General features: G+C 53.3%; 2 protein-coding genes across 11 annotated transcripts in view; both read right to left on the reverse strand.

Moving 5' to 3' along the window:
• Positions 1–6,113, reverse strand: part of AKNA (AT-hook transcription factor) — a 60,046-nt gene extending 53,933 nt beyond the window's left edge. For all 4 annotated transcript variants that reach the window (XM_084993759.1, XM_021067924.2, XM_084993739.1 and 1 more), the window contains exon 1: positions 6,081–6,113. The gene's annotated coding sequence lies outside the window, so the exon portion shown is untranslated. The remainder of the gene's footprint in view (positions 1–6,080) is intronic.
• Positions 6,114–11,464: 5,351 nt separating this feature from the next.
• WHRN (whirlin) overlaps positions 11,465–22,520 on the reverse strand; it is an 85,936-nt gene continuing 74,880 nt past the window's right edge. For 4 of the 7 annotated variants that reach the window (XM_085019359.1, XM_021068016.2, XM_021067997.2 and 1 more), the window contains 5 exons: positions 17,778–17,849; positions 16,011–16,554; positions 13,483–13,664; positions 12,600–12,722; positions 11,465–12,336 (listed from right to left, as the gene is read on the reverse strand). In XM_085019359.1, the coding sequence (XP_084875485.1) occupies positions 12,154–12,336; positions 12,600–12,722; positions 13,483–13,664; positions 16,011–16,554; positions 17,778–17,849 (1,104 nt within the window). In that variant the 3' untranslated portion in view covers positions 11,465–12,153. The remainder of the gene's footprint in view (positions 12,337–12,599; positions 12,723–13,482; positions 13,665–16,010; positions 16,555–17,777; positions 17,850–22,520) is intronic. The other 3 variants (XM_085019361.1, XM_021068007.2, XM_021067991.2) reach the window with 1 other exon arrangement.

Consider the following 22,520-nt stretch of genomic DNA (forward strand, 5'->3'; position numbering starts at 1 on the left):
GTGAGCTGTGGTGTAGGTTGCAGACGCAGCTCAGATCCTGTGTTGCTGCAGCTATGGTGTAGGCTGGCAGCTACAGCTCCAATTCAACCTCTAGCCTGGGAACCTCCAAGTGCTGTGTGTGCAGCCCTTAAAAAAAAAAAAAAGAAAGAAAAAGAAAAAAGCTGTGAGGGCTTAGGCAAGTCACTTAACCTCTCTGAACCCCAAATTCTTTTTCTGTAAAACAGAGGTAATACCAACTTTACAGGATCCTCAGTCAATGAAATGATGTACTTAAAGCCCTGGCCAGGGCCCTGCTGGCACAGAACTCATGGCTCAGGAATAAATGACTCTGGCCATAACCATGAAACGCCCATATGGCCTGTTCCCTGCAGGACTGAGTTGAATTTTCCTGGCTCTGTCACTTCCCTACTATCAGCCGTAGCGCAAGCTTTGTGTCCTTTACACAAAGAGGGACAGCGGGGAAGTTCCCTGGTGGCCTAGTGGTTAGGACTCAGCGCCTTCACTGCTTCGGCCTGGGTTTGATCCTGGGTCTAGGAACTGAGATCCCACAGCAAGCTGCTGGATTGCATGGCCATAAATACATACATACATAAATGGGACAGCTGGCCTGGGCACCAAGTAGAGAGAAATGCCACCATCTCCTGTGACCCTCTTACCAGGTCTGGGAGGTGGTGGTGCTCACTGATCCAGCTAGAAAGTCTGCCCTACCCTGAATCATTAAGGAGGGGAGGAAAAAGGCCTTCCTCAGTTACAAGGAAGGTGCAGTCATATTGAGGAAAACACACACAGGCAGACACAGACACTCAGTACACACACACACCCCCACGCTCGAATTTATGGTCCATGGAAAGAATCAAACCAAACAATGTGCGCCTGTGCCGAGAATGCATTGCTAAGAGCAAAACTGTGTTGCACACCTATTCTGCAAAGGTCTTTCCATGGATCTCATTATTTAATCCTCATCCTGATCCAAGGAGGTAGGAATTATTAATGCCCCTTTCACAGGAGAGGAAGCCGGGTTTAAATCAAGCTGTCTAAACCCAGACACTACTATCTTAATCACTTTGCAACTGTATCTTACGGTAGGTGGAAAGGCTGGAAACAACCTCAGTGTCCATTGACAGGGGATCATTAAAATAAATGACGATCTCGCCACTCAAAGTGATATCATGCAGCTATTGGTAGTCATACTGTAGAAGAATATGAAGTGATGTACAAAACTGCGATCTGTTAAGTGAACAAGCTTATAAAATAATACACATCTAGGTTGAGTCTATTAAAGACAAACCCAGTAAAAAATGGAGGGAGGGAAGCAGGAGGGAAGAAGAGACAGAGGCTCTCCAAAATGTTTAGTTATCGCCGGGTAGAAAGCCATAGCCAGTTCACTCTCTTTCCTGATGTGTATTGTCTAAAAATAACAGTTGTTTTAAAAAAGAGTAAAGCGACCATTTACCATTCTTAAAAAAACAAAGTGTAACAAACAAAAGCCACTGCTACACATCCGTGCAGGGCTTCATTCTGATGGGACCTTGGTTCCCACCCTCCTTGGTTTCCCTGATGCTGAAAGCTAGGGAGAGGGACTGGGCTCTTCCAGGGCCTTTGCAGCTCTGATCTTCTGTGACATTCTGTACCCCCATCCCACACCTTCTTGTTTCCTCTTTTTATTTTATTTTTTAATTATTATTTTTTCCCTTTTAGGGCCGCAACTGCAGCAGATGCAAGTTCCCAGGCTAGAGTTCAAAATGGAGCTGCAGCTGCCAGCCTATGCCACAGCCACAGCCACGCCAGAACTGAGCCATTTCTGTGACTTACGTCACAGCTCACGGCAACACCAGATACTTAACCCACTGTGCAATGCCAGGGATTGAAACTGCATCCTCACAGACACTATGGCAGGGTTCTTAACCTGCTGAGCCACAATGGGAATGCTCTTCCTCTTTTTAGACCTGACACCGTGTGCTTTTTCACATGGCACAGATAGTTTATGCAACATGTAGGATAATGTGAAGATCACTAAAAGGAAAGGGAGCAATCCTACCCTTAGTCACTCTTAACAGCTTGGGACACGGCATGTGTGGTCTCACTGGAGCTTCAGAATCAGGCATTTAACAGAGGAGGAAAGGTTCAGAGAGGTTAGACAACTTGCCCAAAGCCACTCAGCACATTAAGAGCAGAGTTAGAGCTGCACCCACAAGTCTATCATTACCCTCCAAATGAATCTCTGACGTTGGGGGGCTGAGTACAGCCTCCTGGACCCCAAGGTCCCTCCTGGTCCTTGGTCCTTGGCTGTGGTCCCAAGACTCGGAGAAGACTCACAGCTGGACATCCAACTCTGGCTTTGACCTCTGGCCCCTCCCTGACAAGAGGCTCAGCCTGGAGTCGGGGTGGGGGTGGGGGATGCTGGCAAAGATCTAAAGAGATGGTGCCAGACCACCCCTGGGAGCAGAGGGTCTCTCTCTGCAGCTGAGCTGGAGCTTGGCTGACACTTGGCAAGGAAGATCAGAGCCAAGATGGGACTGTAGACCGGAATCGAGGCGGGATCAAGAAATTAATTAATTAATTAACGAATTAATATTTTAGGGCTGCGCCCACCAGCGTATGGAGGTTCTCAGGCTAGGGGTCGAATCAGAGCTACAGCTGCCGGCCTCCATCATAGACACAGCAACGCCAGATCTGAGCCATGTCTGCAGCCTATACCACAACTCACGGCAACGCTGCATCCTTTCACCCGCTGAGCGGGGCCAGGGATCGAAGCCATATCCCTGTGGATACTAGTCGGGTTTGTTACCGCTGAGCCACCATGGGAGCTCCAGAACGGGAAATTTAAAATGTGAGGGTTTGGGGGCAGAGGGGCCTGGGTCCAAAGCTGGCATTTCTGACCTTAGATATGTTTCCAGATCTCCCTCTATCCTCATCTGCAGATGAGGGGGACCCTGTGCTCAGGGACGTGCTTGTAAACTAACGGGACAGTATGTTTGCCAGGCTTAGCACACAGGAAGAGCTCAGAAAACGAGGGGGGCTGTTAGCCTCCCCCTGGCTCCCCTGGTCAACCAGCTCCTCTTCCCGGCTGCCCTGCCCCCAACTCATGCTCCAATCGCCTCAGATAAATCTTCTTAGCGCATCATTCTGGCCAAGCCTTTCCCTGCTTAAAGTCCATCAATGGCTGCTGTTACTTTCAGGTTTGAGGCCAGACTTTTGGGCTTGGAATTGAGGCTCCTAATGACCTATCCCCAAGCCAGAGAGGGCTGCTGCACTGCACAACTCGTATCACAGAGGAGCCTTCTCATCTCATAAAAGTTTCCTTTCAAAACCCCACAGTTGAGGGGAGCTGTGGTGGGGTGCAGGGCTGCTGGTGAAGCTTCCTGCCCCACCAGGAATCCTCCAACTTCTGGCAGCCATGCAGAGCAAGGCTGGTCTTCCATCACCCAACACCCTTCACATGCAGTTCTCTTATTAAAAAAGAAAAAAAGGGAAGGAGAAGAAAAAGCCCCGAATTGTGGCATTTACTAATTTCTGTAATGTAAATACCCTTACTATGGTCAATTTCAAGCTACCAACACGATGTCACTGAACACAGTACTGGGAAGAGAAACACACAATTGGCTGGCACCAGATGACACACCTTTGCAACATCCCAAAGTAAGGATCAACTAATCTTAATGAAGAGTTCTGTGACCTCTAAGGTGAGCGACTTAACATCTCTGATCTCAGAGGTCTCATTTGTAAAATGAAATAGTAACAGCACCCATTGTATGCCAACAATATGAACACTAAGTGATATAATCTAGGCTATAAACAACAGTGTATTGAATACCATACCATATGTATGGCTCTGTATTGGGCACAAAGAGGATGATGGGTAATAAGATGAACAAGAGCTCCTGCCTGCCCCCCAACTCATGCTGGTAAAACCCTTGCCTTGGCACAGCGGCTGGAACAGAGTATTCTATAGCCACTAGCTGTTGTTATTGTTGCTATTCCTTCCGTTCTCTGAGCCTCAGTTTCCTTATCTCCAAACTTAGAATGTGGCCTGAACAACACTTTCTAATGCCACATCACTTGAACCTTAAAGTGGCATTTCCATTCCCATTCTACAGAGGGGAAAACTGAGGCACTCAGAACTGAAGCCAGGGTGAGGATTCAATCCAAGTTCTTCTAACTTCCAGTCTCCAGATCTGTCCCACCTCCCAGGACTGAGGAAACATAAAAAGGACCTGGAATTCAGCTAGTGATTCAGCTGGATGCTTAAAAAACTCTTTCGGAGTTCCTGCTGTGGTTCAGCAGAAATGAACCTGACTGGTGTGTGTGTGGACGCCAGTTCAATATCCGGCCTCGCTTAGTGGGTTAAGGATCTGGCATTGCTGTGAGCTGTGGTGTAGGTCACAGACATGGCTTGGATCTGTCTGGTGCTGCTCTGACTGTGGTATAGGTTGGCAGCTGTAGCTCCAATTCAGTCCCTAGCCTGGGAACTTCCATATGCCAAGGGTGTGGTCCTAAAAAAAAAAAAAAAACACCCCAAACCCTTTCTTCCCCACCTCATGAGGATAAATGGAAATGCTCTTGGTGTGCACTAGTTTCCAAAATACCCTCTCAGCATGACAGCCGTGGTGCCGGGACCACTCCCAGTCTCTCTGGAAACCCTGGCGTTTCTGGTGGACTCCACAGGCTGATGGGAGCTGATGAAACCCCCTTGCAAGAAACAACCCAATCACATGTTTCAAATGCAAACCACCGGACTTTGGGAAGCAAAGGTCTCACGTGGGCACTTTCTCCTTCTTTCTGAAGAACTGAGACTGCCTTTGGGAATAAACCAAATAGTCCCCCAAAGACCATGGTGTCCATCCCCTTTTGGTAAGTAAGCCAGACTTAGGCCCCCTCAAATGGATAGGCAGAAATTCTCTTTCTTGACAGAACAAAACCAACATGCAAAAAATAAAATCTATCAACTCCAAAGAAGGTGCCTGGAAATGTCTCTTTGGAAGTCCCTATATGTATCTAACCTCAGTCCTTCATGCTTCAGTTTTAATCTTTTCTTCTCCTTCCCATCTAGAGGACAGGAACAATGTCTCTTTTTACTGTGGCCTCTCTCAGCTTCTCTTCTCAGCTCCCAAATAGCCCGGATTCGTTATCAGTAACTTTGCTTTCCAACTTTCTTACCTAGAAGAAGCTTTAGAAACGCAGATAATGACCCACTCCAACCTGTTTTTTTGTTTGTTTGTTTCCCCCAAAAGAAGCCAGGGGAAGGAGCAGGGAAGAGTCTTGTCCAAGGTGGCGCAGCAAAAAGCCTCTGGTTCTGCGAGTGCCAGACCCTTCACACTGGGGAGAAGCCAGCTCTGTGCCCGCCCCGCCGTGCGCCCTTGGGCAAGTCTCAGCCTCGCTTTGAGCCTCAGTATCGCCATCTGTGTATCGAGAGAGGCTGGCCTTATTCCTGCAGTCCGGTTCAGTTCCTACCACTGCCGGAGCTGCCCACCCTCGCGCTGGCCCCTGCCCTACCTCCCTACCCCTGCCAAAAAGAGGAAAAGAAACTTGCGTTAGGCGTCCGGGGAGGACGTGTGGCTCCGAGTTGTCAGGCTGCGCAGGTTGTTGCCGGGTGAACGAATATCACACAAATCCCAGGGCAGAGAAGTCCCACCTCTCCCGTAACCACAGCTACCCGGGCCACACCTCCAACCCAAACACTGCCTGAGGCCCCGCCAAGGACCACCCCCGGATTCCCTGGGGACCCCTCCCCTCCCTGTGCCCAGCCACAGCTGGAAGAGAGAGAGGGAGAAAAAAGGTCTACGCCCCCATTGCGCGGAGGTGGAGACTGAGGCTTGAGGGTGGCCTCAAAGACGGCGGGGTTTGGAATCGGACCCTGATAGCTAGTCCAGGGTTCCCTCTCATTCCCGGAGCCGTGATCCGTCTCCTTCCTGTGCGCAGGGGTTTCCACGTGGGAGAGACCGAAAGCAGCTCGGTCCCTGTGGTTCCGAGCTCATCCACGCTGTCCACTCTCCTCCCCATTCCCCCGACGGAGAAACTGAGACCCAGCGAGGGGCCAGGACCCGCCCCAGACCCACCGCGAGCCCCTCCCCGAGTCTCACCTGCCGGCCGCCGCGGCGCGCGGGTGGTTTCCTGGAGTTGAGCGGCAAACAAAGGCCTCCAATCCGGGCGCGGGGCGGGGCGACGACATTTTGCATAATCCGGGAGGCCCGCCTGTGACGGCCTGGGCGCGGCCCTAGGAGGCGCGGTCTCTGGAAGTTCCACCAATCACAGAGAGGCGGCAGCCTACGGCCCTCCCCCAGGGGTTTGGAGGCGGCCCTGGGACTGAAAATCTCAAATCTGGGAGAGTGCGTGTCCTTCTGGAACCCGCCCGACTGCAGATGGGAGACTGAGGCCTGGAGTTAAGACGTTTGTGCAGGATCGCACAGAGCCACAATGAGAAAAAAAAACACAATTTTTTTTTGGTTTGCTTTTGCTTTTTAGGGCCGCACCCGCAGCATATGGAAGTTCCCAGGCTAGGGGTTGATTCGGAGCTACAGCTGCCTGCATGCGCCACAGCCACAGCAACGCAGTTTCTGAGCCCCGTATGTGACCTAACCCCTCAGCTCACAGCAACGCGGATCCTTAACCCATTGAGCGAGACCAGGGGTCGAACCCACATCCTCATGGTTCCTAGTCGGATTTGTTTCCGCTGCACCACGTCGGGAACTCCAAGAGGAGTTGGCACAGAAAAGATCACAGGAACTCCAAAACCACAAACTTTGATAGCTGAAATGACTGGTTCATAACAGTTATAATAAAGTTTTCTTGAGCACTTAACGACGTGTCAGATACTGTGGTATACTCTTGCTATGCTCAGTCCTCTCCTATGAGATAGGTAGGTATTACCATCACCTCCCCAAGCGCATTCTACTCCAAATCATCATTAGATAAGCAGGGAAACGCAGGCCTGGAAAGAGATGAGAACTAGCCCAAGGTCCTGCAGTGAGAATGGGACATAAATGATCCATTATTCACAGAAAGCTCACTGTGAAGGGTGGCAGTGTAAGGTGTCAAACTGGCCTAGGCTCTCGCCCTACTTCTGCTGCTGGCTGCTAGCATGTAAATGGAATTTTTAACTCACTTCACAGGGTTGCTGAGGGGAGTAAATAAATAAGCATAGCATTAGGTATATAAGAAATAAATGAATAACACTAATTTAAAGGGTTGCTCAGGAGTTCCCATCGTGGCTCAGCAGAAACAAACCCGACTAGTATCCATGGGGGCATAGGTTTGATCCCGGGCATCGCACAGTGGGTCAAGGATCCCGTGTTGTTGTGGCTGTGGTGTAGGTGGGCAGCTGTAGCTCCGATTTGACCCTCGGCCTGGGAACGTCTATGTGTGTGACCCCCAAAAAAGCACCCCCCCCCAAAAAAAGTTTCCTAGACCAGTCCTATTTCACAGAGGGAAGGGGGTATGATAGGCCCAGAGACAGGAAGTGAGTTGCCCAAGGTCTGGCATCCAGCTGTGTTGCAGGCCAGTTCTCTTTCCTCTTGGCAGAAAGCTCTTTGCCATTTCCCGGGTTGCCAGTGACTCCCACACACTTATTAAATGATAATCATAGTAGTAGCTTCTATTCACGGAGGCTTACTCTTTGCCAGGGCAAACATTTTAGATACTCCTTCCAATAACTCACAAGTTTGGTTAGTATATTCCCCCATTTAAAAATGAGACAATTACTATATCCCTTGTATGTGGAATCTAAAAAACATGACACACATAAACTTATTTGCGAAACAGAAATAGACTCACAGATACTGAAATAGACAGAAATAGAAATAGAAACAGAAATAGACTCACAGATACTTTGGGGCTACCAAAGGAAAAAGGGTTCGGAGGACGGATAAATTAGGAGTTTGGGGGATTAACAGATACATAGTCCTCCATATAAAACAGATGAACCACAAGGACCCACAGTACAGCACAGGGAACTAGAGCCAGCCTCTTGGGATAGACCATGACAGAAAATTATATAAATTATATAAGGAAGGGGATGTATATATATATATATATATATATATGTATGTATGTATTACTGCATCACTTTGTTGTACAGCAGAAATCGGCACAACATTGTAAATTTTAAAAATCAGTATCTTGTAATAACCTATACTGGAAAATAATCTGAAATATATATATATATTTATATATATATATATATATATATATTTGCTGTACACTTTGCTGTGTACACCTGGAACTAATACAACCCTGTAAATCAACTATACTTAATTTTTAAAAAAAAGAATAAAAATAAATAAATATATACCGTGATTAAAAAAAAAAAAAAGAAAAGAGGAGAAAACGGAGCCTCAGAGGGGTTAAGTGACCTGCCCAAGATCACACAGCCAGGACGTGGTGGAAGGAGAATTCTATTCCAGATGTCAGACTCTGAAGTGTGGACTCTCTGGGGTGTGCCTTGTTCTCTGTCCTTGTGATCCTCACAGGGGGCTACTCCACCCCTCGCCCTGCTTTCTCCGAAGCAGAAATGGCTCCGCATGATTTGAAGGCCAATTCACCCAGTGCTGGCTTGGATGGTCCCAGCTCACCCTCTTCCTGCTTTGTCTTTCGTCTAGCTGCAGACTGAAAGCGTCGAGCTGCGTCTTCCCCCTACAGCACTGGTGAGTAAAGATGTTGGGGCCACAGGTATGCATGGCCAGGAGGACCTCCGCTCCTCCCTCTCCAGGTATCCAAGCTGCTATAGCTCAGGCACAGTTGCTGGGGACCTTCAAAGGACAGCAAGACATGTCCTTATTTTGGAGCATCATGTTGTGCAGCTCAGGCAGCCGGGAGTCCAAATTTGTCCTCTACCACTCACTAGCTGTGCAACTTTGGGCAAGTAACTTTGCCTTTCTAAACACACTTGCAGAGGAATCTTCCTAGGCTTAAAGTTCCGCTGGAAGGGGAACCCTCCCACCCAATGACTTACAGCCTCCAAGTCAGGCCCAGGAATTTCAGAAGCAACAGTTCCAGAAACTCATTCTTGTCTCTTATTCAGAGCACACGTGTGGGACCGTGGGCAGCAGCTGCTGGGAGCTCCCTCACCCCCTTGGGTTTGGATTGAATGGGGAGGTGGCTGGTTCAAGACAGGGAAGTCATGACCTGCCCTGAGGCATGTCAGTAACCGGCCTGAAATTCACAGGACGAATCCATAAGCGGCAAAAGCCTCTCAATTCAGAACAGAGGCACAAGGACTTGGGCCTGGGAAAGGTGATGTTTGTAAAGCCAGAGGGCTCCTTCATTCACCATCATCCTGACTGCAATTATCCCCCTGGCGCTGACTCTGAGCCTGGTACTCTGAGCTCACACACAGCATCCCAGCCTCCATCAGAAGCAAGTAGCAGTATTCCCATTGCATTTATTTCCTGTGACTGCTGTAACAAATTACCACTGGTTTAAAACAACACTGATTCAGGAGCTCCCTGGTGACTCAGCTCGTTAAGGATCTGGTGTTGTCACTGCTGTGGCACAGGTTCGTTCCCTGGCCCTGGAACTTCCCCAAGCTGTGAGGGTGGCCAAAACCAACCAACCAACCAATCAACCATTCAATCAATCGCTAATTTGTTCTCAAAAATCCAAAATCAGTCTCATCTTGCTCAAGTCAAGGTATCAGCAAGGCAGGTTTCTTTAGCAGGCTCTTGGGGCTAACCCACCTCCTTGGCTTTTTCAGCTTCTAAATGGTTGCCTGTATTTCTGGGTTCACGGCCCCATCCTCCATTTTCAAACTGCATCGCTCCAACCTCTGCTCCCATCATCACAACACCTTTTCCTCTGCTGTGTCATCTCTGTCTCCCTTTTGCAAGGACCCTTGTGATAAAATCTAGAATAACCTCCCCATCTAAAGGCCTTAGTCACATCTCCCTTTGCCATATAAGGTAATATCCACAATATCAGGAATCTGGTTATCTTTGGGGACCACTGTTCAGCCCCCACACCCATTTTCTCGATGCAGAACTTGGGCTCAAAAAGGTGAAATCACTTGCCCATGACCACACAGGCTTTGGGGTCTGATGTCAGACCTGGGGCCTGACAAAGCCCTCGGCAGCAAGGTGAAGGTCATTCCCTGCAGGGTGCTAGAACTGGAAAGGAGCACACAAGCACCCCCTGGCAGGGGCTGCGCTTTCAGGGATACTGGCTGCCTCAGAGCCCAGTGGAATCCAGGGCTCTGACCTCAGGGGGTCTCCTTAATCTGGGGAAGGGAGAGAAGCAGCTAAGAGCACCATTGGTGCAAGTCTGTGGAATCAGCTGCCCTCAACCCACTTCTGGCAGACCCCTGGACATGGGGCTGGGCAAAGCAGCACCTCTCAAACTCTTCAAGCCTGGGCTTGAAGGAAATGGGCCCTGGGGCTGACAGTGGGGCAGGGGAGCAGATCATTTTTGCCCCCCACCCACCCACTCCGTGTGTTTTTGCTTCTAACACCCACTGCCCTGGGCTCCTGGACCAGCTTGGTGTGCACAGGCGGAGGGCGGGAAGAGACTGGAAGTGATGACGTTTCTCCACTGCCTCTCCTCTCTCCATTAGACCTTGTCCAAAGACTGAAAACATGAAATCCTTGTCCCCTTGCCCTGAGTGGGGACAACTCTGGGCTGAACTTACACTCGAGGGTTTCTTGTGGGATCAGGGTGCAGCCATCCTCCTAGGTCTCTGGCTAAAATCACATCCTGCTTCGCCTTCCCACGTTCCCTCCTGATTCCCACACTGCTTTGCTGGCCTCTTCCCCCCCACCCCACCCCCACTGCCACATCCTTAGTGAGTCACCTGCATATACATGCTCATCTCAGAGTGGGTTTCTGGGACCCGCCCTAAGGTAGGCCACCTCTCTGTTTTAAGACACACATGTACATTGTAACTTCTGCCTCAAAACATACCTGTGCATTTTTTTTTCCTTCTTTTTTTTTTTTTTTTTTTTTTTTTAGGGCTGCACCTGCAGCATATGGAAGCTCTCAGGTTAGGGGTTTTATCAGAGCTGCAGCTCCTGTCTATGCCACAGCCGCAGCCACAGCCACATGGGATCCAAGCTGCATCTGTGACCTACACCACAGCTCATGGCAACACTGGATCCTTAACCCACTGACCGAGGTCAGGGATCGAACCTGCATCCTCATGGATACTAGTCAGGTTCTTAACCCACTGAGCCGCAATAGGAACTCCCATTGTACCTATGCATTTAAAAAATTAATATGTAAGTTTCAGGTGTTCTGCATTAATAGTTTAACAACTGTATATGCCTGTGCATTTTGATCTGAAAGTATTATCTGCAAATAACCTTCAAGGAAGGTGCTCCAAGATGTGGGTGCCGCTCAAGCGCCCATGCACACCCACTGTGACCTTCAAGAATGAGATGATGATCTGGGTCCTCCATCTGTCTTGCCCACCCCTCTCTCCATGTCGAGTGATCAAAATCCCAGTCGCAAAGGCAGGCCGCACAGCACGCTGGATCCTAACTTTGTTCAGATCTCTTTATTGAAAAATTAAAGTCATAAGCTCTGTATATAAATACACTGACGTCGCTGGTCACCTGCAAGGCCTCTGGATAGGCTGGGGGTGCGGTGGGAAGCCGGGGTCTTGGGGTCCCCAGGGGCGTGGGGAGGGAAATAAATAATAAATACAATAGGGGATGAGGAGCTAGGAGGAATGGGGGTGCTTGATGCTTATTTGTGGCACTGAAGGTCCTGCGAGATGCACCCCCCTGGCTGGGGACCATGTCCACGGATTCTTATGTGACTTCACTCAAGACAAAGCCTTGGGCATCTGGGGCCGGGCCAGGTCCCAGCTGGCCGGGAAGCGCAATGCCCCCACCCAACCCAGAGTTACAGGCCCTGGGAGGCCTCGGGTGCGCATGTCAAGACACAGGTGCTCAGCCTCCCCCTTCTTTTCTCTCCTTCCTGAAACCCACACTTGTATGGATCACCTACTGTGTACCGGGCATCGCACCAGCTCCCGACCTGACCTTCTGTTTGCCTCGCCCTGCTCTCTTCTCCCGGTTCTGGCCCAGTGGGCCAGGAAGGAGTCGGGGATACACTCCTGCTACCCTGGCCATGCAGCCCCGGCCCTCGAGGAGCTCAAGGGTGCCAAGAGGGAGGAGGGACCAGGGCCGGGGCTGGGCAGTGGTGGCAGGTCCCTGGCCTCTGCCCTTAGAGCGTCACATTGAACTCGGTGACCAGAAAGTCGATGTAGTCACGCTCCTTGGTCTTGAAGGCCTCTGCGATGATGCGCGCGGCCTCCCGGTGCTCCTTGCCCCGAAGCGTCACCCCGTTCACCTCCAGGATTACGTGGCCCACCTTGAGCTGCCCACAGTTGTGGGCTGAGCCGCCTCGCTGCAGGGGTGAGACACAGGGCATGAGCACGTGGGGCACCTCAGGGCTCAGCTGACCTGGCCTGGACCACCCGCTGGCCTGCCACTGTCACCAAGGAAGCTACGCTCTGGGTGTCCACTGCCCTGATTAGGACGGCTGAGGCTCAGCGAGAGCAGAGGCGGGGTGGTCGCTGGGTCACCTCTGGGTGTGGCAGACCCCTGGGATGCTGAAAGGGGGACCTTCAGGGAAGGAGGAGCCAGTCAAGCAGGCCCCCGGGGATGTACCTGAATCGTGACGATCCTGGGCAGGGGCTGGCGGGTGTTGGCGCCGCCCTCGATGGCGATGCCCAGGGTGGCTGCACTTTTCTTCACACGGACCAGGGTGGATGTGGGCTCCAGGAGTCCGGGCTGCAGGTATGAGGAAGGAAACCAGTGACAGGCCTCTTCAGGGACGGGGGCGGGGCTGGGGGCTGGACTGGCTCTGACCGGCCTCTGGGTCAGCAGGGCGCAGACCCCAGCCCGGGCTGGGAGCCTGCAGTGTGTTAGCCCTTCTAATTCTGAGGCTCAGGAGGTTAAGGGGCTTGCACAGGGCCGCCTGGTGGTGGCACCAGGACTTGAACAACCCGTCTGAATGCCTTGCCACCCCACCGCGTTGGAACCGAGTTTAAAGGAGTTCCCGGCATGGCGCAGCGGAAATGAATCCAACTAGGAACCATGAGGTTGTGGGTTCGATCTCTGGCCTCGCTCAGTGGGTTAAGGATCCGGTGTTGCCGTGAGCTGCAGTGTGGGTTGCAGATGCGGCTCGGATCCTGCATTGCTATGCCTCTGGCGTAGGCTGGCAGCAACAGCTCCGATTAGACCCCTAGCCTGGGAACCTCCATATGCCATGGGTACGGCCCTAAAAGGACAAAAGACAAAAAAAAAAAAAGAAAGAAAGAAAGAAAAAACAGAGATCCTTTAGCCCCGGGCTTGTCAGTGCCAGTGGCGAAGGGAGGACTTAAACGGGGCCTTCAGCCTCTGAGTACAGCATTCTCTCCAGACACCCACGTCCCTCCAGTGACGGGGGCTCACGACCTTCCCCGTGGTCGCTTGTCACCTTGCTCTGGATGTCCTATCCTTCACGGGGGCTGGCCTTCCCCCCACCCTCTGCACCCCGCTCCTTGCTCACCGGTTTGCTGGCCCCCTCGGTGGTCCTCTCGCTCCGAGGTGTCTCCTTGCTACTCCTGCTCTTGGTGGACGCCATCTGTCTGCCTCGGCCCGGGGCGCTGGCCTCTGCCTCCCCGGCGTCCACACCACTGTCCTCGCTCAGGGTCTGCCCGCTGTCCGAGAGCTGGGAGAGCGTGGAGGCTGCTGGGAATGGGGAGCAGGAGGAGGGCAGTGGTTTACACAGCTGAGCTTCAGGAGGGCTTCCTGGAGGAGTTGAGCTGCAAGCTGGAAGGCTGGGGAGGGGACTCCCTGGGCAGAGACCCCCCTGCCATCCTCCCATCTACTGAGACCTCTGCTTCCAACTGGGCCTGGCCTCAAGGCCGCCACTTCCAGGACGTCTGCCTTGACTGCCCCTGGCGTAATGATTAAAACAGAGGTCAGGAAGTTCCTGTTGGGGCTCAGAGGAAACCAATCTGACTAGCATCCATGAGGACACAGGTTCCATCCCTGGCCTCACTCAGTGGGTTAAGGACCTGGCATTGCCATGAGCTGTGGTGCTCAGAACCCATGTTGCTGTGGCTGTGGCATAGGCCAGCGGCTACAGCTCTGATTCTACCCCTAGCCTGGGAACTTCCACATGCCGCAGGTGTGGCCCCTTAAAGACGAAAAAACAAAACAACAACAACAACAAATCCCCAGAGGTCAGGAGGCAAACCCATCCCACAGGTATGGGTTGTTTTTTTGTTTTGTTTTGTTTTAAACTTTCATAGTGCTATCAATTTTATAATTTTATTTTTTATTTTATTTTATCTATTTTATTTTTAAATTACTTAATGAATTTTATTGCATTTATAGGTGTACAACAATCATCACACCAAATTTTATAGCATTTCCATCCCAAACCCTCAGTGCCTCTCCCCCAACCCCCAACCTGTCTCATCTGGAAACCATAAGTTTTCCAAACTCTGTGAGTCAGTATCTGTTCTGCAAAGAAGTTCATTGTGTCCTTTTTTTAGCACTATCAACTTTAAATGATGGACCAACACATTCAAATTAGGAGATTTCACATAAAAATTAAATTTCTACCTTCTCAAAAAAGGAAGGTCTGCTGTGCCTGGTCTATGTCCCTGCTGAGCTCCCCCTGGCTTCGGCTGAGTGGTGGGCCCATACCCTCTGGTTCTCCAGTCAAATCCAAGCTGCTCTGCTGCATATGTAACATCTTGGCCCCTGAGTTTGAGACAGTCTGGAATCTGGCAGGTAGGGTTTGAATCCCCTCTGACCAGCTGTGCAATCCTTGGAGAGTTCACAGCCTCTCTGAGCCTCCATGTTCTTGTTCTAGCACAGGAGCGATGATGCCTATCTCGTGGGGTTATATAAAGACTAACAGATATGACGTCTGGGGTGAAGCAGTCAAGAGAACAAGGCTTAAGCTAGGCTGTTAGCTCACAATTACTTTCTGTGTCTCAGCCTTTTCATCTGTAAATGGGGATAATAACAATACCAGCCTCATTCGGATGCTGGAAGGATCAGATGAGTTACTTTTATAGGAAAAGCTCCACGAACAGTGTTCCCAGCACAGGGAGTGCTGTACACCTATTGGTTTTTATTATCATGTGTGTCTCTCTGGGAGCAACGTCCAGAGGGAACCATCTAGGAGAGCTCGGGTTTCTCTCACCACATCCCGCCTGCTCTCCCCTTAACTGCCTTCCCTCTGTGAGCTACAGAACGCAGGGACCCCACATTCTGCATCCTAGTCTGCCCACTGCTGGGCATAGAGCAGGGCTCAGTAAACTCCTCTGACCTGTCCCACCTTCCCTGGCTAGAGCAGCCCAAGTATCACATTGGCCACAAGAGGGCAGCAGAACCCAACGAACGGTACCCAACTTGCTAACACGAGGGAGGGGACCCAGGCAGGGCCTGTGAGGGCTCAGGCTCTCTATCCTTCCCGCCATCCCTGCATCCTGACGTTCTCTGCAAATTCGGGGGCTGCAGCCTTGGGCTGGCCTCCTGGGTGTCTGGGAGGTCCAGCCAACACTCGGATTCTGCAGGCCCGAGTCAGACCTCCAGGGGTTCAGGGACTGCAATTTCACTGGCGACCCCAGCACCTGCTCCCTGCCTGGCCCTGGGGAACAGAGATCACAGAAGCCACCCTTGCTCTGAACAGGCTCTGTCTTCTTGGGGACAATGGTAGGTGAGTGCAGGATGACCAGCTCTGGGGGCCCTGGAGGAGGCCAACCTTCCCAGTGACCTGGCAGGACTGGCACTGTTACCTCCAGTCCCGGGTGGGAAAGCTCGGCAGCCTGTCCACAGTCACGCAGCCAGTAAAGGCAGAGCTGGGGTGCACATCCCTGTCTCTCCCTGCATGGCCCCCTCCCGTGGGCTCAGGACCCTGTCCCCTCGGCCCTTTGGCCCTTGGGGGAAACGCCTGGGCTGGAAGGCCCCTGGCTGGGTGAGCACCTGGTCCCACCTTGGCAGATCGACCCCAGACAGGACCCCTAAGAGGGCACAGCGGCCGCAGAGCCCACCACGCCCAGGGTGTGTGGTACTCACTGCGCGTCTGCGGCAGCGCCCTCACTTCGTTCACGTCGGGCTCGCTGTCGGGGCGGTGCACCTCCACCATGACAAAGTGCTGGTTCGTGCCGGTCTGGTCCGGGCGGCCCGAGGGGGAGGGGGGCGGGGGGGCGCCCCCCGTCAGCAGCAGGGCCTCTGCAGGGGGGCTTTTCAGGTGCGGGGGTGACTGGACCCGCGGGAAGGGGCCGATGGGATGCTGGTTGACCAGGGCCAGATGGGCGTCCAGCGGCCTCTTGGAGCCAGGGTTGGCAGGGGAGACGGAGGCGTAGATGGGGGAGGGGGGCGAGGAGTCCTGTGCCGAGGAGGCCTCCTGGGTCGGGGCAGTGCCCGCCGGAGGGCTGCGGTTCCGAGGCGCCGAGAAGACGATGCCAGAGTGGGAGGACGCAGAGGAAGGCGGCTGGAGGTCCTCTCTGCCCGGCTTCCTGGCCTGGGTGAGCGGGTGGTCGCGGCCTTGGGCCAGAGGTGGTGGGGGAGGTGGTGGCTTGTAGCTGGGCAGCCCCTTGGAGGTGGCCTTGACATCGTCCTGCCAAAAGACCCAACAGGAGTAGAAGGAGTCAGAGCCCATGGGGGCTGTCAGAGGGGAGACCCGAGCGGCCAGTGGGCCAGGCTGCAGCTGGAATTCTGTCCCCCTCTGTCAGCTCTCGGCCACGCTGCTCTGAATAATGCAACACCCGAGTGGAAAACTTCTCCAGGCATCTCGGCAGCTGATAAGCATCGGGACCTTGGCGGGTGTCTCTGGGGATGGCATCATTGCCTTTGGGAATTGAAGTTCCTGGCATCATCCAGAGCTTGTCACAGGGGACAGTACTTAATTAGAGGCAGGACACAGAGATGGAAAAACAAAACAGGCCTTTCTTCGGCTTTTCTTTTTAGAGGATTATCATGGCTACTAGAGACAGGAGGTGAATAGGAGTAGAGGGAGAGGATGGATAGAAGGTGGACAGACATGGTCTGGGGGACTCTGTGGCTCTGGGCAGGGCTCAGCACCTCTCTGAGTGCACCCCTGGGCAAAGGAGAACTGCACCTGCTCCGCAGAGTTGTGGGCAAGTGAGAAACAGCGTGTGTGATGTGTTAGCAGGGGTCTGCGACCCAGCAGGTGCCTGGGGACAGTGCATACTGTCGGTAACTAGGCCCCCTCTCCCTGTGCCAACACCCATCACTGGCACAGCTCTGATGGCAGTGCGGGCACTGTTCCAAATGCTTTACTTAGATTAACTGACTCTCCCCTTGCCACCAACTTATGGGGTAGTACACCATTATTACCCCCATTTTACAGATGGGAAAATCGAGGCACAGAGAGGTTAAGAAACTTGCCCAAAGTCACACAGTGATGGCTCTGGAATCAGGCAGTCTGATTCTAGAGCCCAGGCCACTTAAGGGGTAGGTGGGTCAGAATCACAAAGTGACGCTGCTCAGACTGCAGATGCGTGCACATGGGCAGGAGGTCACATGCACAGGGACAAGGGTCACGTTTAACTCCCTCTTCCAGGGTAGCCACGAGGCCTCCTCGACAAGTTCTGTCCACACACTTCAGGCTTCAGAACTTGCTCTGATAAGGTTTAGATAATGTATCAAGTCACACCAACTCGGCAAACAGTCCAACAGCCTGACAGCCCTGTTTAAAATCCAGAGAACTAGCGAAGGGCTCACAGAGGGACTCTGTCCCCTCCCAGGGGCTCTCGCCAGGGAGCCAGCCCTCAGGGCCTCAGCCAAACCCTGGAGGGCAAAACACAGGGAGCGTCTTACCAGGGAAACGTCTGAGAGGGTGTTCATGGTGCCCTGGACGGCCTCCCCAGTTTCCTCCAGATCCAGAGTGTTCTAGAAGAGAGGAGAAAGCCATGTGAGCAAACACAAACCGAGAGGGAAGAACCAGTCTGCCCTCTGGGCCACCGAAGTCTCTGGGCCCTGTAACCCCTCGCCTGGTTTCCGCTCCTGCTGCCACGCCCCACTCCATGGGAATTTACTTCCAGACATTAATGTCCATTTTCCTGCCATTCACTCTGGAATCAGTTTCAAGGATCTCAATCTCCCGGAGGCTTTCCAGGCCTCTCCTGAACTACGTGGAGGTGCTGTGGGGCGGCTGCAGCTCCCCACTTTATTTTTCTCCTTTGCACTGATGACTCTTCACCCAAGGGCCACGATGTCATCTTGACAGACAATGTCTCTGCAGCTCATCACCCTCCAGGGCCTTTCTGCATTACTCAGAGGAAATTCCAACCTCCACCCTCATTGTGCCTGGGGAATGGGCCCTTTGCTGCTACTCTTCCAACAGGATGAGGCGTTCCTGCCTCAGGGCCTTTGCACTTACTGCTCAGCCCGCTCCACAGTCCTGGCTCACTCCTGACTTCACTGACACCAGCCCTGCTTAAAACAGCACCCTCCCCATGCCCTCACATCACTTCTGTCTAACCCTTGATCCCGCTTCCCTTTTCTGTATAAGACGCATCACCATCTGAGGTCATACTATTGATTTGCTGACGTCCGACGTTCCCACTAGGATAAAAACTCCTCAAAGGCAGGACTTGTGACTACAGGTCCCTACTCTGTCCTCCTCGGTCAGGATAGTGGCCACTTGATAAATATTTACTAAGCACATTAATGAATCTGTGAATGATCTGATGGGTGAATGAAATCATAACTCGGGCTGTCACGGGGAGGGAGCCTGAGAAGGCAGGGAGTTGAGCAAGGCGGCTACGGCAGGTCACAGGGACAGAACTAGGGTGGCCTGAATGAAGGTGAAGGTAGCAGGAGGATGGAAGGAGCCTCCCGAGTCCATGCCCCTAAGGAAGTGGCTGCCAGGTGGCTCCTCCAGAGGGACCATCATCTCTGATGAGCTTCCCGAAGCCTTGAGCATTCTGGGAGGGCAAAGGGCAAAGGGCAAAGGTGAGCCATGGGGCCCTAGCCACCGACCAGAGGCTCCGCCCTCCTGGCTCTGAGCCTCCCTCACCCAGGGCTCCTGATCTGGTTTCCTGATGCCTCTGGGGCAACGTCAGGCCAGGACAGCTGCCTTGTTTCACCAACAAAGCTGAGGCTTATGTTCAAACCTCAGCCTCCTGGCCTCTGCTCTCTCCAGCCCGGTCTCCTGCACACCGCCTCACCAGAAGACACTGCCAACAGCCTCGATGATGGCAACACAAGGGTGGAGGGATCCTTGGGGAGGAGGTGCTGCTAATCCCCCAGTTAATCGCCCCCAGTTCTGCCACTCATGGCTGAGCTACCCGCTCTGTGCCCCCGTTTCATTGTCTGTGAAATGAGGCAACAGCAGCCTCTCCCTATGGAGTTGATGCCTTAACACCTCAAAGTTGCTCAGAACAGGGCCCAGCACAACAGATGAGGGGAGGTGCTTGTCACATCAGAAGCCTGGGATCTCACAAATCTGCCCCGGCAACCGAGTGGCCGTACAGTGTGCGCTGGCCACGGAGCACTTGGATGGAAAGAAACAGCAGTCGTCCTGACACCCCGCCTCCCAAACCGTAATGGGCCACACAGACCAGGCAGGGTGAAGGTGAATGACGAGGCAGGTTACATGCAATGCCTTCCGAGGCTCCGAGGTCACTGCCCTGGCCTCGGAAGGAGGCCCCGAGGGGGTCAGAGACCTGAGAGGTGTCTACAGCAAAAACAAGAGGGGGCCTCAATCACACTCAATGCCACCTGCCCTCCAAACTCACCCTGCAGGCCCCCTGGGGGGTAAGATGACTGTCCACAGTGGGACCAGAGACGTGGGATTCTGGCCTGTTCTGACACATGAGGAGCTTCGAACATTCATTCAGTCACTCAACAAGCATTTATCACGCAGCGTTGACTTCTAAGGAAAGGTAATGGGGCTAAAAGATGAGCAAGTCAGTGTTGCACACACCCAGCAGAGGGTCGTGAACACGGGAGCTGCCCACAAACTCTCGCTGGGCATCAGTGATGGGGCTGGTGTGGTGACAGGGCCCATGACAGGGGCCAAGGAAGGATCCAGAGCCTGACAACACAAGCATTTGTCTCCTGATCACTACAGGGAGGGCGTGACTTTCTCTTAGAAAGGACATCAGAGCATCCAAACTGTGGAGGGCTTACAGAGAACTCCAAACTTTGGAGGGCCAACTGCACGCCAGACTGGCGCTGGGCATACATGGTCTCATTTGGTTCTCCCAATGACCCTGCACGGTGATCCTCTGTCACCACTTATGTCTTGTACACTTGGTCGGGGGGAAGTGACTTGTCCAAGGCCACAGGGCCGTTCTACAGCAGATCAGGTTCCTTCCCCCTGTCAGGGTGACCCCAAAGCCCATGCAACCTTACCCTGACCCCAGAATCGGATAGGGCCCTGATACTGTAGGAAGCAAAGGGCTGCAGGAAGACCCTCTCGGACACGAGAGAGAACCCCACCATCGCTGGCCCCCAGCCTCAGTCACTCCCTGCTATGGATGGCCTCCTGGAGCCAAGAAGGGAGGCAGGGTGGAAGGGTGGGAGGCTGAGGGTGGAGCAGGGACAAATACCCAGCCTGGAGAGGAAGGCCTGAAGTGGAGCAAACGGCAGACGGGTTGCAGCCGTGCCAGACTCCATCTGCTGAATCCAGACGCTCAGGAGCCCCGAGTCCCCAAGCCATGTTCCTCGTGCATCTGAAATAGCTGCAGACAGCAGGCTAAGAACCCGGGGGATGTGTCAGCGGAAACGGCTCCAAACAGGCTTTGAGAGGAGGATCAAGGTCAGAGCTCACGTGGGAGCTGGCCCGCATGTCCTGGCCCCCTCCCCACCTCTCAGCCCCCGATGCTCTGGCCGCCCCCGCTCCTTCCACCCCCATGGAGGCCAGACAGTAGCTGAGGGTTTAGACCTAGTGGCCCAATTCATCCTGCCAGGTGGGCCCTTTCATTAGTTCTACAATGGAGGTGACTGAGACTCAGAGAGGGAAGGCCACCTGCCCAAGGTCACACAGCAAGGATGGGGGAGAAAGCTGAACTCCATTCAAGGTCTGACTCTGTTATCCAGACTACTTCCCAAAAGAGCCAGGATGCCCTCAGGACCTGCTGCCGTTGCTCCCCAGCTCCTTCCTTCTCAAACCTGTGGCAAGTTAGAAAATGTCCTTCCTTTCAGAGAGAACTCCTTTTCATCTGAGTTGGGCCCAATTAGGGCCCAGATATCCCACAGTTCCTGGTCTGAATGAAATCATGACAGGTCATCACCCGGGCCAGCCTCCACCAGATGGACCCACGATTCTGGAAGTGGAGGCCCGCGAGGTCTTGAGTGGCCCAGATGCCACCTCAGCAAAAGGAGGCTCTCTCTTCCCCTCCCCCCGCCCCCCTCCCAGCCCAAGTCCCAGGCTCTCCTGCCTCTGCCCCTCATTACACAGGAGGGCTCTTACATAAAGGTGCTATTTTCAGCTCTTTGTTCTGCTGGCTTCTTTCCTCTGATGTCAGAACCTAACCTCTGCCCCCACATGCACCAGACGCCTGAGGCTGGGGCGCCCTCCCCTTTCTGTACATAGGAAAATCCAGGCACTGAGTCGCCAAGGTTTCTGGAAGGTCACAGTGGGGGCTGTTGAGAGCAGGAGGATGGTGGGAGAGGGGGAAACCGGGGTGGGGGGTGAGAATAAGAGGGAAAGAGAGAAGGGAGAGGCCTGGGGGGAGAAAAGACAAAGAAGGGGAGAGAGAAGGGAGGCGGAGCAAGAGAAGATGAGAGAAGAGCAGAGGTGGTGGCCCGGCCAGAGTTAGGGCCAGGGATGAGGAGCTTGTAGCCCCAAGAATGATGGGCTCGTGGGAGGGCAAAGCCAGAAAGTCCTGGTGTTCCTGGGGATGGGCCACCCAGAGTGAAGGGGACAGGTCTCAGGGTCCAGAAGGATCAAGGGGCCACGGCCCCCCGGGGTGATGGCTGTGCTGGTGGGGACGCCACCAGCCTCTCCGAGCACGGGTTGGGGTGGAAGTCAGGACGCTGGAGGGAAGGGCAGAGGGAGGACAGGGAGAGAAACGATCCCAACACAGGACGAAGCCGCCCTCACTGGCGAGGCTGAGGCCACGGGAACTGGCCCTGGGCTTTTTCCGCACCGTATCCACTCCTGCTACCATGTTTGGCCACCAGATCTCAGAAGCAGGAAAGTCCCCAGGAAGCCTGGGCACAAAGCCCTTCCGATTCTGAGACAGGGGTGTCCGTGCCTTGTCCCAGCACAGCCCCTGCTTCCTCTCTTGCCCTTGCATCTCCGTCCGAGTGGTCCCAGGAGAAGGCCGTCTTTCAGCGCACAGAGAGGGGGATCCAGAATCTCCAGGCCAGGGCTGGAAGACCCCTTAGGAAGGCGCTGGCAAGCAGGGCTCCAGGGAGGAGTCAGGGGGCCGTGAACCTGGCTGGGGGGAAACCTGCATCTTTATTTTCAGTAACCTCTAACCGAGATGTAGTATCTCCTTCCATCATGAAGGGAGGCAACGCAGCCCAGCAGAATCAGCAGTGCCTGTGACACTGTCACAGATCTTTCATATCACATTGCAGGTGCTGCAAAGTCCCATTTGTGCTCAG

This window comes from Sus scrofa, chromosome 1 (genome assembly GCF_054392235.1).
Source record: "Sus scrofa isolate SSC_HxYL_T2T_F1_AM1 chromosome 1, Sscrofa_HxYL_maternal_Yorkshire_Landrace_v2.0, whole genome shotgun sequence".
In the NCBI taxonomy this organism is placed as follows: Eukaryota; Metazoa; Chordata; class Mammalia; order Artiodactyla; family Suidae; genus Sus; species Sus scrofa.